The 18,120-nt window shown below is 42.2% G+C and overlaps 1 protein-coding gene across 1 annotated transcript in view; it reads right to left on the bottom strand.

The window, feature by feature from the left end:
- Positions 1-4,822: 4,822 nt before the first annotated feature.
- LOC106605167 (pleckstrin homology-like domain family B member 3) overlaps positions 4,823-18,120 on the bottom strand; it is a 29,529-nt gene continuing 16,231 nt past the window's right edge. The window contains exons 7-15 of the mRNA XM_014200542.2: positions 17,251-17,361; positions 15,641-15,742; positions 13,800-13,887; positions 12,868-13,045; positions 12,413-12,500; positions 10,972-11,121; positions 10,467-10,674; positions 6,393-6,478; positions 4,823-6,205 (exon numbers count right to left, since the gene is read on the bottom strand). Coding sequence (XP_014056017.1) covers positions 6,071-6,205; positions 6,393-6,478; positions 10,467-10,674; positions 10,972-11,121; positions 12,413-12,500; positions 12,868-13,045; positions 13,800-13,887; positions 15,641-15,742; positions 17,251-17,361 — 1,146 coding nt within the window. The 3' untranslated portion in view covers positions 4,823-6,070. The remainder of the gene's footprint in view (positions 6,206-6,392; positions 6,479-10,466; positions 10,675-10,971; positions 11,122-12,412; positions 12,501-12,867; positions 13,046-13,799; positions 13,888-15,640; positions 15,743-17,250; positions 17,362-18,120) is intronic.

The raw sequence follows: 18,120 nt of genomic DNA, 5'->3' as shown, positions 1-18,120 counted from the left end.
TGATAGGAATAAAGTACATTCTCAAAACACATATGCTTTGATTGTTACAGGAGCAGGCCTACCTGCAGGTGTGGAGATGCAGTGGTGCAGATACACAAAGATCTTGGACCTATCTTTGTCATAGCTATTCTGTGCTTCACAACATAACAGTCCACTCTCACTGATATACTGCAGAACCAGACACTGAGATCTAGACTCTATGGGGACTATCTTGCTCCCACTGACTCTGTACCAGTTGTAAGTCTTCACTGCTGGGTTGGCATTGCTGCTGCAGGTCAGAGTCACAGAGCGCCCTCTACCACTAGGGACTGGCTAATACTGAGGTGTTGTTCCTGGGAGGGTCCGAAAAAAAATACAATGTTTGAAAAAAGTCAATTCAGTGGGTGCCACCATTGCACCCTAACTCCATGGTTACACCGGTTCTGTGGGTGCGTCCGCCTGCACCATCCTATGTATGTTGATGTTGTGTATCCCCACCAGACGTGATCATGAAACACAGGTTAAAATGCCAAAACCAACTGTGAACCAACTATATTAATTTGGGGACAGGTCGAAACACACATAAAACATTCATGGACATTTAGCTAGATAGCTGCTGCTAGCAGTTTCTCCATGGAGATGAACATTGGGTTGTTATTTTACCTGACTATGCAGCTCAAAATATTGTTCCCTTTTCTAGCTGGTTCTTTGTTGAATTTTGACAATTCTCCTAACCTGCCATGTTAATTCTTCTAACCTGCCATGTTAATTCTCCTAACCTGTTGCGTAAGTTCTTCTAACCTGCTACGAAAAAGAAAAGTCACTTTTGCTAGTCAAAACTGGCAAACCTGCCCTGAGAACAACGTGGGTTCTGACTAACGCGATACTCGCAACTTCTATTTTAGCATGTGGCATCAAACACTCGTTGATGCACGCAGGCAGTGTTGGATGATTGAATGACAAGTGTGTACATTTATTTTGCAACGCTCACACACGCAATGTGGCCGGTGTAGTCAGGGTGTAACCTAGCCATTCAAATGGGGCGGCAGGTAGCCTAGTGGTTAGAGCATTGGTCTTGTAACCCAAAGGGTGCAAGATTGAATCCCTGAGCTGACATGGTAAAAATCTGTCGTTCTGCCCCTGAACAAGGCAGTTAACCCACTAGGCTGTCATTGAAAATAAGAATTTGTTCTAAACTGACTTGCCTAGTTAAATGAAGGAAATAAAAAATCCAACTAGATTTTCATTACTTCTCTCTCTAGTCAGAACGGTTCTATCCCTGAATGTGGAGCCGGCTTGGGAAATGTACCTCAATCCAGGGATGGCGCTGTACTCCATTATCCTAACTGACAAATCAAGAAGATTGAAATACTGCAAGTTTTTTATGAAACAACCGTTTTCGTCAACATGCTAGGCTAGCTAATGTTATAGCAGCCCATTGGATTCCATGAAAACTCTTTCTCCAACTTATTAATAAACCACCTGCATCAACATGTGAACACAGTAACTAAGCTCAATCACCAGAAATAAAAACAAAGAACGGTTGTAAATAGTAATAATGCACCTTTAACATCAATATTGACGCTTTCAGGAAACACAAATGGAAGACTGTTGTCTTATTCAAGGTTCAGGTAATATTGGGAGAGGTAGGAACGGGGATAAGGGATGTTCAGGATATGAAATGTTTTGTACAATCAGTGTACAGTATAATATAGTTTATACAACTGGTGGGTCTAATCCTGAATGCTGAATGGTTAAAACTGCATTCCAGCCGGTGTTTATTCCACAAATTACCACCGGCTAAATCTATTACGTTAAAATGCCTATTTACTCTGTTCCATCTGACTGCACAATCCACTGTCTCATCAGCTCAGCCAGGCACTTTATAAACTTGATGTCCACTATAAAAAGCCTCTAGAGATTATCTCACTTTTTTTGGACTAACATTTAGTTTTCAACAGCAGAGATTTGTATAAACCTTTCTGTCTCTGACATTTGCAACATTGTTTCAATATTCAAATTCGATCTCCAGCTGTCCTATAGTAATACACGTGTAAGGGTCAGGAGTCGGGACGAGACAGACAGACAGACAGACAGACAGACAGACAGACAGACAGACAGACAGACAGACAGACAGACAGACAGACAGACAGACAGACAGACAGACAGACAGACAGACAGACAGACAGACAGACAGACAGACAGACAGACAGACAGACAGGAAGCGTTTCTCAGCCAGTTGAAATCATTAATCAGATGGCATAATTTTGATGGATATATACAAAGAAAAGGTCAAACGAAACAAAATGCAGCTAGTTTGCAGTCTTTACAGCTTCAGTTTAAAGAGCTTGTGTTAGCTGGGTTGTTGGCTAGCTCCTCTGAATAACAATATCCTGACAAGAGAGTATGTTCTATGCCAGGCAAAATTGCGCCTCATTAGCTCATTGTTATGGATGCAACCAAATAAATGTCACTAGAAAACGGCTTAAACAAATGCAGCTACTGTTATTATTCTGTCTGCACTGTTTGACGTGACTGTAAGTTATCCGTAGTTGGCTAGCTAGCAAGCAAGGGATAAAAACGTTGCCAGCCAGTATGGCAATGGAACATTTAGAACGAACGACTGGGTCGCGTCCATAGATACAGAACTGTTTCAATATGCTTTGTGTTGTAGTCACGGCAGACAAATATATATAGTTAAGCAAACTTTATTAGGCTATTGCTACAAGAACAAAAATACTTAATGACTGGCTCGCGTCTCTTGCAACCGAACCGATAGAATGAACGGCCAGCCTACTTGGGTAGCAACCCTAGATATGTGTCGGGACTAAATCTTGTGGAAGGATGAAATAGAATTAATAAAATCATCAAAATAACGTTTTTAATGAAAATATGTCAATAATTATTTGAATATGTTGGTAACCCGTTCAGTGATGCCAACTTAGCAATTTTGTTGCTAGATTTAGCAACTTTTCAGACTACCCTGGCAACTTTCTTTTCAGACATGTTGGGTTGCATCAATTCGAATCTGGTATCAGAACAAAATAGTCAGCACATTGTAACTTCTGATTTCTTTGTACTTTAATTAATGCAAACACTTGAATGGTAAATATGTTGTTCGTATATACGGGCTCACTGTAACACCACGCAGGGCAGACAGAGAACTGGAATGACATCATAAGTTCTTCTTTAAATACTTGACAGACTTAGTTCCCTCTCCCTGAGGGCTTGTCATAGTAGAGGCTAGAATATGGTTTAGACTTATTCCAGCCTATCGATGGCGTGCAGGTTGATCCTAACCTCGAGACGCATCCTGTTGCCGGGCGTAGATATTATCTTTAGCAGTTGCCTTGTCTTGTGACTGCACAATGTACATTTCACCCATCTCCTGTTATTGCTGTTATTCTACAGACAGCTCTTGCAAAACCCTGTTTTACAGTATCAGCATTCTCTCCCCATGACCCAACATCACATGAGCCACTTCCCCTAACTCAGCAGTATGCAATTATCTTATAGTTAGTAAACTTAATAGTGTATTATAGCTTCTGTGTTATATTATATAGGTTATGCAAACAAATTGTTATATTATATAGGATATGCAAACAAATAGTTGGTCAAACCCTAACAGACAGCACCTAGCAACAAATTTAGCTACTTTTAAAAATGTATTTGGAATTTTTAGCAACTTTTGAAAAGTGACTCAAATGCTAAAATGCACGTATTTTCCCTCTAAATGACACAAAAACTATTTTCTCTGTCACACACTCAGTCACAACACACGTGCCTGGCTGCAAAAGTGCATTGTGAGTGACGTCAGCAGAAGGCCAGCAGCAATTTCAGTACATTGCAAATCATTGTTAGCTGACTGCAGTAGTACGAGTTCGACAAGCCAAACTCAATGAATATAGTTGGTCACGAATGTTTGATCGTGAACAGAACTTACAACATCAATAAACATGTCTCAATCAAAATTGTACAGCCAGAAGTACAGAAAAGAGTGGGAGTCTGTACCTGAACAAATGTCAAATCAGATTTTTCGCCGAGATGGCCAGTCAATTTGAGTAACGTTATTGTGTATTCTACGTAATGATGTAGTTTTACATTATCACGCAATGACATCACAACGTCATTTAGCAACTTTTAGCAACAAATCAACCTGCCTCTAGCAACTTACCCTGAAAATTAGTTGGCAACACTGAACCCATTGTATACGAGTGATAATGCCCTCGAAGCCGGTGTTTGGAAGATGTTTTGGCACGGTTTGCCGGCCTAAGACGAACCCGTTCCAATATATCCTCCAAACACTTCTTCTTGGGCAGTATCACATAAATAACATTAATGAAATACTACAGTAGTTAATGATAAGTTAAAATAAGCAAAAACATTTTTGATAAACATGTCGTTATTGTTCAACTCTTACCCGCATTGCTTTCTGAGACCTTTATCTATAGGGTGTATGGCTGAGACAGATGTTGTAAGTGTTTTAACGGCACCACTTCCTTTGATACACATACCCTTCCCAAAACAGATGAGGACCTTCGACAATATTATCTTCTTCTTCATTTTGAAATGGAAATACATTTTGTTGTCATTGTAATTCAACAAATAATACAATCTCCTCTCTTCATGTTACAACAGCTGGGGGCAAGAGAAACATGGTTCCCATTCAATTCCCATCAATTTGAAACGGTCAATACCAATATATCTGTGCCAGTTTGTATAGCTCTATAGTTGTCTGGCAGGAAAGTAAAAATAAAAGCATGATTTAAAAAGTGGATTTCAAGTAGACATTAAAGCAATGGGAATCAGTAGGGAAGGTTGTTTTCACAAAGAGTCAACAAAAGTGTATGAATAACCTTTAATGATAATAATAAAAATAATAGTAATAATACATATGTATAAGCATATAGTATTTCTGTGTTGATAGTAAAAAAAAAACAATCCATTTTGAGAACTGAATGCTCGGTCAGTGTTTTTATTGACTCTGAACAGCCCTTTTGACAGATGAAAAATATATATTTGGTCAACATAGATATACATGTACAGGTTATTGCCAAAATAATGGAAACACTTGAGTTAATGAGGAATGCAAAGTATATTGAATGCAGGTGCTTCCACACAGGTGTTGTTCCTGAGTTATTAAAACAATTGCTATCCCATCATGCTTAGGGTCATGTATAAAAATGCTGGGCAGGCCATTACTTTGGCTATTATTTTGTCTACCATGGCTATGCCACCATAGGATGACAATGCCCCCATCCACAGGGCACGAGTGGTCACTGAATGATTTGATGAGCATTAACACTATGTAAAGCCATATGCCATGGCCAACTCAGTCACCAGATCTCAAGCCAATTGAACACTTATAAGAGATTCTGGAGCGGTGCCTGAGACAATGTTTTCCACCACCATCAACAAAACACAAAAGTATGGCATTTCTTATGCAAGAATTGTGTCGCATCCCCCCAATAGAATTCCAGACCCTTGTAGAATCCACACAAAGGTGCATTGAAGCTGTTCTTGCTCGTGGTGGCCCCAACAACCTATTAAGACACATTATGCTGGTGTTTCCTTTATTTTGGCAGCTACCTGTATATTTCAACGGAAGCTGTAGTACTTCAATACTTCAATCTGGCCACAAGAGGGAGCTCAAACACAGCTGGTAGAGAGACACCAACCATTAAATCCTGATTTGAGACTAATAAAAACATCATAGGTTTGTCTGTCAGTATATCATGGTTGGCACTGACTCCACAATGTCCAATGGTTGCTCCAGCTTGCACATCCACGTCTTTATATTCCCATGGCCTTGTCCCTCCTCCATCCTCTAAACATCTCTTGTTCCACACAGAACCTGTAACAGTCTGCCACTCAGTCCCATGCCACCAAAGCTCCTAAGAAACTATCCAGAATCAAATGTCAGTTCCTTCAGGAAGCGCTTTCCTGAATATTATGTTCGGCGCAGTTTTCCCCACATAATGTAAACTGCTGAAACTGTAGCCAGGTTACCCAAGTCAGCCAGGTGAATGGAGGTTCAGCCCAAGGGGAAGGTCAGACAGACACAGGAAAGGGGGCAGGTGTAAAGTCAAAGTCAGTAGCGGCTGTGCTCGTCTGTTGCTGTGACAATGACGTCCATCCAGATCCTCATGGCCTCGGCGCTGGGCGCCACCAGGAAGAAGAGGCGCTCGTACGTCTTCACACAGAACGTAAGGCTGGGCCGCGGAGACTGAGAGAGAGAGAGAGAGAGAGAGGAGAGTGAGAGAGAGTGAGATGAATGGTGAGAGAGCGATAATTCTTGGGACTTGGTTCAAGCATTGAATGCATGAATGGATCATCTTTTTAACAGTTGTGGTGATATCATGGGCACATTGTTCCCTCTCTATGGTGATAAAATACTGTATATGAGGACTCACTGAAGTGGCTGTGCGCAGGTGGTCATAGTAGACTTCCTCTATAGCCTGGAAGTAGATCACCCCCTTTAGCTTCCTCTCATCACAGTCTGAAGGTAAACAATAGTCAATTAGAGAGAGAACGAGAGAAAGAAAGAGAGAGACAGACACAAATCACATAGGCATTTAGTAGGGCTGTGGCGGTCATTACATTTTGTCAGCCGGTTATTGTCATGCAAAAGACTGCCAGTCTCATGGTAATTGACCGGCAATTAACATAAACACGTTTAGTATCTCCAGACCTCCACGAATACAACCTGAATACAAGCTGCTGATGCACACCTTGCAACATCAAAAAAAAATAAGTATAATAAATCAATTGAATATACACCATCACAATACATTCCATTATTTATTTTAGGCAGGTCTAAAGAAACATTATGATATGAAGAACATGTATTTCGGAGGAACAGAATATGATTTGGCCTACTGTATGTTATCTGGCTATGCTCAATGCCATAGGCCAGGGATACTCAACTCTTACCCTACGAGGTTGAGAGCCTGTTGCTTTTCTGTTCTACCTGATCATTAATTGCACACACCTGGTGTCCCAGGTCTAAATCAGTCCCTAATTAGTCCCTGAGCGTAAAAGTGATCATTTGAAACAGGTCCTATATTATGCTAGATTCAGAGTTATTTCACAACTTTAGTTGTGAATGATACAAACCTTAGAATCTCTTAGAAATCAAAACATATATGGGCTGCATGCCAGAGGCGCAAATTTAACTGGGGACGGGGGAGGGGGACATGGTCCACCCCCAGTTTTGGAATGTGATACAAAACTAGGCTACGGTGTGCTTTAGGACCATGGGGATGCCTCCGAGCAGTAGGCTGTTTAGAGTGTTTATCTGACTTCACTTTTTTTGAATAATTATGTCCTTCCCACTTCTAAAACCAAAGTTGCGTCCCTGCATGATGCGACTACAGGCTATTCATGATTTGAGAAAGTATTTAAAAAAGCTTGCATTTCTGTTACTTGCCTCAGGCTGCACAGCTGTTCTCTCATCAAGTGATTATATTTTCACCCATGAAACTATTCTCAATTTAATCTTGTCTTTACTAATATGTCAAATTAGTTTTGATTTAGAATGCCCATTATCAAATGAAACATATTTCATTAAACTGTTGACAGCCCGTCTGCCTGCTCGAGAAAGGAATAAAGGAGAGAGGAAGAGATGGAAATGCATGGTGGTGAGATATTCTGTATAGCTAAAGGTAATGTGTCACCCAATTCATTCCCTATTACTAGGCCATTCAAAATCGCCCTGCACACTCAATTTACTGACTGCATCGCCTAGGGCTATACGTTCTCTCCCAGACTCATGGATAGACATTTTGGAGCATAGCATTAGGTAACCAGTCCATCCAGTATGCATACTAATACAATCCACACTCAAAGGCGATTGATTACTCAAATTTGTTTAATTTTGGGGTAATTATGCACCAAAGACATCTTAAAATAGTTTTATTTTATGTTTTTCTGCCATGAATAATAAGCGATAAGTACTGTATAACTGCACAATAATAATTTTAATTAAAAAAAGAAAATGGGCTTGGGCTCATAAGCCTATGTGTATGCAATCCCGTTGTGCCCTCAGACGAACCATAAATCAAGCAAAGAGTCTATACAGGATTAAGACTGAATCCTACTACACCGGCTCTGATGCTTGTCGGATGTGGCAGGGCTTGAAAACTATTACAGACTACAAAGGGAAACCCAGCTGCGAGCTGCCCAGTGACACGAGCCTACCTGACGAGCTAAATGCCTTTTATGCTCGCTCCGAGGCAAGCAACACTGAAGCATGCATGAGAGCACCAGCTGTTCTGGATGACTGTGTGATAACGCTCTCGGTAGCCGATGTGAGCAAGACCTTTAAACACGTCAATATTCACAAAGCCGCAGGGCCAGACGGATTACCAGGACGTGTACTCACAGCATGCGTGGACCAACTGGCAAGTGTCTTCACCGACATTTTCAACCTCTCCCTGACTGAGTCTGTAATACCTACATGTTTCAAGCAGACCACCATAGTCCCTGTGCCCAAGGAAGAGAAGATAACCTGCCTAAATGATTACCACCCCGTAGCACTCACATCGGTAAACATGAAGTGCTTTGAAAGGCTGGTCATGGCTCACATCAACAGCATCCTCCCGGATACCCTAGACACACTCCAATTCGCATACCTCCCCAACAGATCCACAGATGACGCAATCTCAATCGCACTCCACACTGCCCTTTCCCACCTGGACAAAAGGAACACCTATGTGAGAATGCTGTTCATTGACTGCAGCTCAGCGTTCAACACCATAGTTCCCACAAAGCTCATCACTAAGGACCCTGGGACTAAACACCTCACACTGCAACTGGATCCTGGACTTCCTGACGGGCCGCCCCCAGGTGGTAAGGTTAGGCAACAACACGTCTGCTACACTGATACTCAACACTGGGGGCCCTCAGGGGTGTGAGCTTAGTCCCCTCCTGTACTCCCTGTTCACCCACGACTGAGTGGCCAACACGACCCCAACACAATCATTAAGTTTGCTGACAACACAACAGTGGTAGGCCTGATCACCGACAACGATGAGACAGCCTATAGGAAGGAGGTCAGAGACCTGGCAGTGTGGTGCCAGGACAACAACCTCTCCCTCAATGTGAGCAAGACAAAGGAGCTGATCGTGGACTACAGGAAAAGGCGGGCCGAACAGGCCCCCCCCATTAACATCGACAGGGCTGGAGTGGAGCGGGTCGAGAGTTTCAAGTTCTTTGGTGTTCACATCACCAATGAACTATCATGGTCCAAACACACCAAGACAGTCGTAAAGAGGTCACAACAACACCTTTTCCCCCTCAAGAGACTGAAAAGATTTGGCATGGGTCCCCAGATCCTCAAAAAGTTCTACAGCTGCACCATCGAGAGCATCCTGACCGGTTGCATCACTGCCTGGTATGGTAACTGCTCGGCATCTGACCGCAAGGCACTACGGAGGGTAATGCCTTTACGGCCCAGTACATCACTGTGATCAAGTTCCTGCGATCCAGGACCTATATACTAGGCGGTGTCAGAGAAAAGCCCAAATAATTGTCAAAGACTCCAGTCACCCAAGTCATAGACCTTTTTCTCTGCTACCGCATGGCAAGCGGTACCGGAGCGCCAAGTCTAGGACCAAAAGGTTAATTAACAGCTTCAACCCCCAAGCCTTTTGTATAATTAACAAAATGGCCACCGGATTATTTACATTTGTTTTTTATACTGCTGCTACTCGCTGTTTATTATCTATGCATAGTCAGCTACCTACATGTACAAATTACCTCGACTAACCTGTACATTGACTCGGTACCGGTACCCCCTGCATATAGCCTTGTTATTGTTATTTTATTGTGTTACTTTTTATTATTTTTTACTTTATTTTATTTGGTAAATATTTTCTTAACTCTTTCTTGAACTGCATTGTTAAGCGCTTGTAAGTAAGCATTTCACGGTAAGGTCTACACATGTATTCGGCGCATGTGACAAATAAAGTTTGATTTTTTTTTATTTTGATGCATAAACTATAATATGCCTATGGGTGTTTTTAAAATATCATCACCTTAGAAAGCTGTCCATTAGGCTTTGAAACAACATCTACAATAACCATGTCTTACACTCAGGTTCAACCTGCTGTTGAACTTCTTTCTTCAAATTGATCCTCACAGTGAGGTGAGTTTTAAAAGCACGATACTGTTTTGATGAAAAGTGTTTGATGTGATTTTTAAATTCATTTGCATTGATGTCAGAGTGGTTAGAGGGACAACAGAGCCCTGAATACCAGGCCATTAGGAACTGATGATCATTAGCAAGTTGGGTACTATCTAAGCATGTCCAGAGTGCATAACAGGAGATTACCTTAACTCAACGTCACATGGAAATTTACAGTGGTCATGACTCATGACTGCCGGTGTGGCGGTAAAAGGGTCACCGCGACAACCCTAGCATTTAGGCTTATACATACCAACACCCACCACACACACACAGTCTCTCTCTCTCTCAGCCCCCTCACCTGTGTAGTAGGCTAGCCGCCTGTGGTCCATATCGAAGAGGAACCACCTCCTCCTCCAGGTCTTGACCCGCCCTCCTCGCTTGGTCAAGAAGCCGGCACAGCGGCGAGGGGACATACGCAGGCCCATGCACCCCGCCACCCCGTGACCCAGCGACTCCACGTGGGCCCGCAGATCAAAGTTCGCAGAGAGGAAGAGAGGTAGGAAGCGCTGAGGAAAATAATGAGTATAATGTATATAATTTCACTATAAATATGCACAAAAAAAACAGATCGTTACAAGATTAGTGAGAAGGAGACAGACAGAAAGAAAGACAGATTGAGGGAGCAATAAGCCGGGAGAAAGGAGAGGTTGGAGAAAGGATGTATAGCACTATAGAGAACACAGACAGAGAGAGACAGACAGACAGACAGACAGACAGACAGACAGACAGACAGACAGACAGACAGACAGACAGACAGACAGACAGACAGACAGACAGACAGACAGACAGACAGACAGACAGACCTCAGGGGAGCTGGGGACTGGACTGGTGGTTTTGGGCTGCTCCTCTGGGTCAGGGACCGGCCTGGTCTGGGACTCTACTAGTTCTGCTGCTCCTCGGCCCTCCAGCTCCCTCTGCCTCCTCTCCTCCACTACCACCTGCCTCCTTTCCTCCTGGATCAACACACAGGCTTTATCTCAATTATCCACTTCCTTGTATCCTATCTCCTCGTGTCCTTATTAATCGTATTGGAGAAGGTGCCTCCCTTTGAAGACCTTCTTCAATTAGTTTTTCGTTTTTAGAAAGAGGCATACTTTTAATTGAAAACAGGGGGATTAAGATTAAGTACAATATCTAGGCTGAGGCATATACACTCCCCTACGTATTTATTTGGACAGTGAAGCTATAACTTCATTTGCCTCTATACACCAGCATTTTGGATTTGAGATTACTTTTTTTATATGAGGCGACAGTACAGAAGGTCACATTTTATTTTAGGGTATTTTCATACATATGTTTTACTGTTTAGAAATGAAAGCACTTTATGCATCTATCCCCCCCATTTGAAGGTATCATAAGTATTTGGACAAATTCACTTAAAATGTTAGCATGTTTTGGGGGCATGATCCTTGTGCATCTGTAACTTTCTCATTCATCATTATTCTCGATTCATTCACGATTATCCATAATCATGGTAGCATCCACGTGAATGTAGAAGTGTTCAGAAATATATTCTATTCTTATTTACAATAAAAGTGACACCAAAATGACACAATAAATTATTTACTATTCATTTCTATTGGGCATAAAATAATCTGAAACACAACCAAAACAAACAGCAAATGCATCCAACAAGTTTGTAGAGTCACACGCTTGTTGTAATAATTGCGTGCTAGGAATATGGGATCAAATACTAAACTTTTGACTACATTTAATACACTATAAGTGAAATTGTCCAAATACTTATGACACCTTCAAAATGGGGGCACTAGATACATAAAAGTGCATTCATTTCTAAATAATAAAACATATATGTATGAAAATACCCTAAAATAAAAGGTGAAATTCTGTACTGATGCTTCATATAAAACAAGTTTTAGCTTCACTGTCCAAATAAATACATTGGGGAGTGTATTTGCTCGGTGTTGGAGACACAGTAGTGATGACATAGTTCAGTTTTGTTCATTTTCTATGAAGTGTTCTTCCATTTCACAGTCTGTTTTCTTCTGGTGGTCATGTTAATTATGTATGGTAATCAGTCAGTTGTCACACAACAGGGTTGTGTTCATTAAGCAACAAACAGAAGAAAACTGACTGAAACAGGGAGAGACTACCTGAATTAATCGTCCAATAATAAACAAACGTTTTTAAACGTTTTGTTACAGTGTGCCCTAATGAATATGACCCAGCATGTCTAAAGCTGTGTGTCCCTGGTGATTAGGGATGTTAGTGGTGGTGACTCACCCTCTCTTTGAGAAGCCGCTCTCTCTCTGCCTTGGCCTCCCTCAGTCTCCTCTCAATCTCCACCAGGTTTAACAGTCCCAGACTCGGGCTGGAGGGAGAAGGAAAAATACATGCATGTCAGCAGAGTTATTGGCATTATTGTCGTCAGAGACGCAGACACAGACGTAGAAACATACAGACACATGCACACACGCCCACACAGAGTGAGAGCTGCATTTATATTTCACTCACACACACCTAGAAAACTCACCTGACCAGTCTATCACACTCCCCTTCACATCAACTACATCTCCACTCTGACCCAATCACCCAATCAATCTTCCACAGACAACTCATCCATTCCCTCTCCTCCTGACAGCCAATCAGATACCTCCTCTTATTCACTCACAATACAATCACACTAACATGTTCCTTTAAACTTTGTGTGACTTTAGACATTTTTTCCCTCCACTGACCTGGCAGCACGGGAGCTACTAGCACTGTTACAGGGGGTGAGGAGACCACTGCCATTGCTGGGCCCAGGTCTGTGCCCGTTGCTGTGCCCGTTGCTGTGCCCGTTGCTGTGCCGGTGAGAGGGGAGGGGGGAAGTGAAGCGCTCTGGGCTCGGACTGTCAGGTACCATTCTCACCAGCCCTGTGAAAGAGATAGAGAGACAGAGAGAGAGAGAGACAGATAGAGAGAGCGAGAGAGAAAGAGGAAGGGACACAAAAACAGCACACATAGCACTTATTATATTATATAAGAGACATGGTAAGGAGAGCACGAGAAAGGGGGAGAGAATGGAGAGAGCAGAGGAGAGAAATTAGAGGGAGAGAATGGATGACAGTGCAGACATACAAACACGCACAAACACACACACAGTGGGTTAGAGAGAGAGCCTAGAAATGGGATTTAGGCAACAGTGGAGCAAACGAACTGAACAGAATTTCTAAAGAACAGCCATAGACTAGTAGCCCCACTGGCTCATCCAGTTCATACAGCTATATCCTGCTCATGGCATGGTAATAACAAACAGCTACGTCTGCTACTGACACGCCTTAGCAGAACTGAAAAGGCAGAGAGAGAGAGAAAGAGATGGAGAAAGAGAGAGAGAGACAGACAGAGAAATAGATGGAGAAAGAGAGAAGCAGAGAGAGAGACAGGGAGAGAGAGAGACAGGGAGAGAGAGACAGGGAAAGAGAGAGGGAGAGAGAGAGGAGAGCGAGAGAAAGAGAGAAAGAGAGAGAGAGCAGCAGAGAAAGAGAGAGAGATGGGGTGAAACTAAACAAATACACAGACAAAGACAGAGGATCAAAGAGCAAGAGAAAGCAAAAATGTATAAATGCTCTGAGGTAAAGCAAATGAAAAACACAAAGGAATTCATAATTAAACACCAATCATAGCTCACCTTGCGCCGAGACCGGCCTATCAGCGAGCTTGTTGTTGCGGTGCGAGCTCCGTCTCCGGGATAAACTGGCGGATTCTTTGGCTTGTTCCTGAAGTTAGGGAATAACACTGTGAGTTTGTGTTTCAGTACATTACTAGGAGAAAAACAACAAGTTAATCAAATCAGTGTTTATGTACAGTGGCAAGAAAAAGTATGTGAATCCTTTGGAATTACCTGGATTTCTGCATAAATTTGTCATAAAATTTGATCTGATCTTCATCATAGTCAGAACAATAGACAAACACAGTGTGCTTAAACTAATAACACAAATGATTGTCTTGTCTATATTGAATACATAATTTAAACATTGACATTGTAGGTTGGGAAAAGTATGTGAACCCCTAGGCTAATTACTTCTCCAAAAGCTAATTGGAGTCAGGAGTCAGCTAACCTGGAGTCCAATCAATGAGACGAGGTTGAAGATGTTGGTTAGAGCTGCCCTGCCCTATAAGAAACACTCACAACATTTTTGTTTGCTATTCACAAGAAGCATTGCCTGATGTGAACCATGCCTCGAAAAAACGAGATCTCAGAAGACCTAATATTAAGAATTGTTGACTTGTATAAAGCTGGAAAGGGTTACATAGGTATCTCTAAAAGCCTTGATGTTCATCAGTCCACGGTAAGACATATTGTCTACAAATGGAGAAAGTTCAGCACTGTTGCTACTCTCCCTAGGAGTGGCCGTCCTGCAAAGATGAGTGCAAGAGCACAGTGCAGAATGCTCAATGTGTTTAAGAAGAATCCTAGAGTGTCAGCTAAAGATTTACAGAAATATCTGGAACATGCTAACATCTCTGTTGATGAGTCTACGATACGTAAAACACTAAAAAAAAATGGTGTTCATGTGAGGACACCACGGAAGAAGCCACTGCTGTCCAAACAAAACATTGCAGCACGTCTGAAGTTCGCAAAAGAGCACCTGGATGTTCCACAGTGCTTCTGGCAAAATATTCTGTGGACAGATTCAACTAAAGTTGAGTTGTTTGGAAGGAACATGTGTGGAGAAAAAAAGGCACAGCACACCAACATCAAAACCTCACCCCAACTGTAAAGTATGGTGGAGGGAGCATCATGGTTTGGGGCTGCTTTGCTGCCTCAGGGCCTGGACAGCTTGCTATCATCGACGGAAAAATGAATTCCCAAGTTTATCAAGACATTTTGCAGGAGAATGAAAGGCTATCTGTCCGCCAATTGAAGCTCAACAGAAGTTGGGTGATGCAACAGGACAACAACCCAAAACACAGAAGTAAATCAACAACAGAATGGCTTCAACAGAAGAAAATAAGCCTTCTGGAGTGGCCCAGTCAGAGTCCTGACTTCAACCCGATTTTAAAATGTTGTGGCATGACCTCGAGAGCGGTTCACACCAGACATCCTAAGAATATTGCTGAACTGAAACAGTTTTGTAAAGATGAATGGTCCAAAATTCCTCCTGACCATTGTGCAGGTCTGATCAGCAACTACAGAAAACGTTTGGTTGAGTTTATTGCTGCCAAAGGAGGGTCAACCAGTTATTAAATCCAAGGGTTCACATACTTTTCCCACCCTAAACTGTGAATGTTTAGATGGGGTGTTCAATAAAGACATGAAAACGTATAATTGTTTGTGTGTTACTAGTTTAAGCAGAATGTGTTTGTCTATTGTTGTGACTTGGATGAAGATCAGATCAAATTGTATTAACATTTTATGCAGAAATCCAGGTAATTCCAAAGGGTTCACATACTTTTTCTTGCCACTGTATGTGTCACATACAATTGGCAAACATGATCCATGTCAATGGTAACGGCCCGGCAACACACCTGAGGTGATTTGTGAATGGTCAGCGGCGAGAGTGACATCATGCAAGGGACCGAGCTGGGGATGTTGGACCAATCAGTGAGTGGCTTCTTCTCTTTCAAGACCTGATAGGAGATGGGAGTATGACCGTTATATAACCGGTTATGGCATAAACTCAGCCGTGAAGAGGAGAGTGAAAAAAGAGACAAGTGAATGTTGTTATTATAATGACCTAGACATGTCAGTTAGGTTGGCCAGACCGTCAGTCATCAGACCTGGATGACCACACGACACACTAAGACGGTTGTGTCAACATTTAGCCATGGCACATAATGAAATGACATAGTGGGAGTGTAACAAGTAGTAAAATACATTCTGAAACTCACTGAGAATGGAAAACGCATGCCAGCTCTCAGGAACCACCCTAATGAGTTAAAAAAAATGATCTCCCTCTCACAATATCTCGCTTTCGCTCCTTCCCTCCCACCCCTTCTCCCTGACTCACAGACACATGAGCAATTCAGAAGCGGCATGTATTCTCTGTTAACCCGTCTCAGTCTCTCTCTCTCTCTCTCTCTCTCGTGTCTGGATGAGCAATGAAATCAATTTCTCTCTGCCAAAAACAGTTCCATCTCTTCTCATTAGTGACTACTACCCATATGACTACCCTAGCATGTCATACAAAGTCATATTGCATTCAGACACAGTTGTACAGAAACACACTGTCTGTCCCTCCTTTCTCCCCCTATCTGCCACTCCCTTGTCCACTCCCTCTCTTGTCCTAGTATTAACTGACACACTTAGCCTGTATTAAATGCCTTTTCTGATTAACCCAATCTACAGACACTTGAAGCATGCATATTTGATTTGTAGTGTCTCTCAGCTTACCGGTGTTGTTGCGACGCTTTTAAGTTATCTCAGCTTGTCTTCTCGCATTCCCTCTCTCTCTCCCTCATAGTCACCCTCCCCTGTTCTGCTTTTCTCTTCCCTGTTTCTTCCCTCCCTCCCTTCAGTCATGCCTCTCTCTCGCTCACTCTCTATGCTCAGTTGTGCTCTTTCCCTGTCTCTAACTAGTCTCCTCCCCCTTTTCAACTTGCCCTGTTATAATTCTAATCAAAGGCATATCATTGGTTCAACAACAAACAATATCACTGTCCAAGCAGGGAGTTGACAAATCATACACTTTGGCGCTTCAGACAACCATTATGAATATTGAATAAAAACACTAGCAACAATGGACATTCTTATCTAGCTTCCAAGCACTTCATTTATATTTTACATTTTAGTCATTTAGCAGACGCAGTTTGTACATTCATCTTAAGATAGCTAGGTGGGACAACCACATATTACAGGCATAGAAAGTTCATTTTTCCTCAATAACGTAGCTATCAGTAGATCAGTAGGTGACATGACAGAACTTGGGAAGGTTGAAAACGAGGCGGGCTGCAGTGTTCTGGATAAGTTGCAGGGGTTTGACGGCACAAGCGGGACTTCAGACACTTCATTTAATGTATCATATTATCATACTTGAGCCACCGGGAATATAAGACATAATCATTTCCCTGATAAATAATAAATGAATAAAGTTAAAGTTATGACATTTGCTGATCATCAGTGTCTGTTCCCTTATTACCCTTTGAGTGGGGTGGAGCAACTCTTTCCTCTCCTTCCTCAAGGCATTCATCTCTCTATCCTTCTCTCTCTCCATCTCCTTCAACTGCTTCTCAAGCTGCTGGACTCGCTCCTGAAGAAATCAATGAATAAAGAAAAGAAATCGACCAATGAAACGTCAGGCACTTAATATTAAACATCGCATCATTCTGTCTCCTGTAATTCATGTACTGCATGTTCAGTGGCATGTTAGACAGATGATGTTGTTGTTGTTAGTATTATAGAGTTGTTGTTTTAAATATGCGCAGTATCTTATCTGTTATGTCTCATGTCTTATATTAATAGTCAATTACTCTAGGTATGTTCAATGGCAGACCTTCCAACATCCATTTGAGTTATGAGAGGAGATGAGGGATGAATAACAGAGGAGAGGAGTGAGAGATGAATGACAGAGGAGAGGAGTGAGAGATGAATGACAGAGGAGAGGAGTGAGAGATGAATAACAGAGAGGAGTGAGAGATGAATGACAGAGGAGAGGAGTGAGGGATGAATAACAGAGGAGAGGAGTGAGAGATGAATAACAGAGGAGAGTGAGAGATGAATGACAGAGGAGAGGAGTGAGGGATGAATAACAGAGAGGAGTGAGAGATGAATAACAGAGGAGAGGAGTGAGAGATGAATAACAGAGGAGAGGAGTGAGGGATGAATAACAGAGGAGAGGAGTGAGAGATGAATAACAGAGGAGAGGAGTGAGGGATGAATAACAGAGGAGAGGAGTGAGAGATGAATAACAGAGGAGAGGAGTGAGGGATGAATAACAGAGGAGATGAGTGAGAGATGACAGGGAAGAAAGAATTAGTGATGTCAGCTCAGCACAGTTAATAAGTGAGAG

The sequence above is a fragment of the Salmo salar genome, chromosome ssa05 (assembly GCF_905237065.1).
Source record: "Salmo salar chromosome ssa05, Ssal_v3.1, whole genome shotgun sequence".
Classification (NCBI taxonomy): domain Eukaryota; kingdom Metazoa; phylum Chordata; class Actinopteri; order Salmoniformes; family Salmonidae; genus Salmo; species Salmo salar.
Note: the sequence above shows the minus strand (reverse complement) of the source record. Positions and strands in the feature narration are given on the sequence as shown.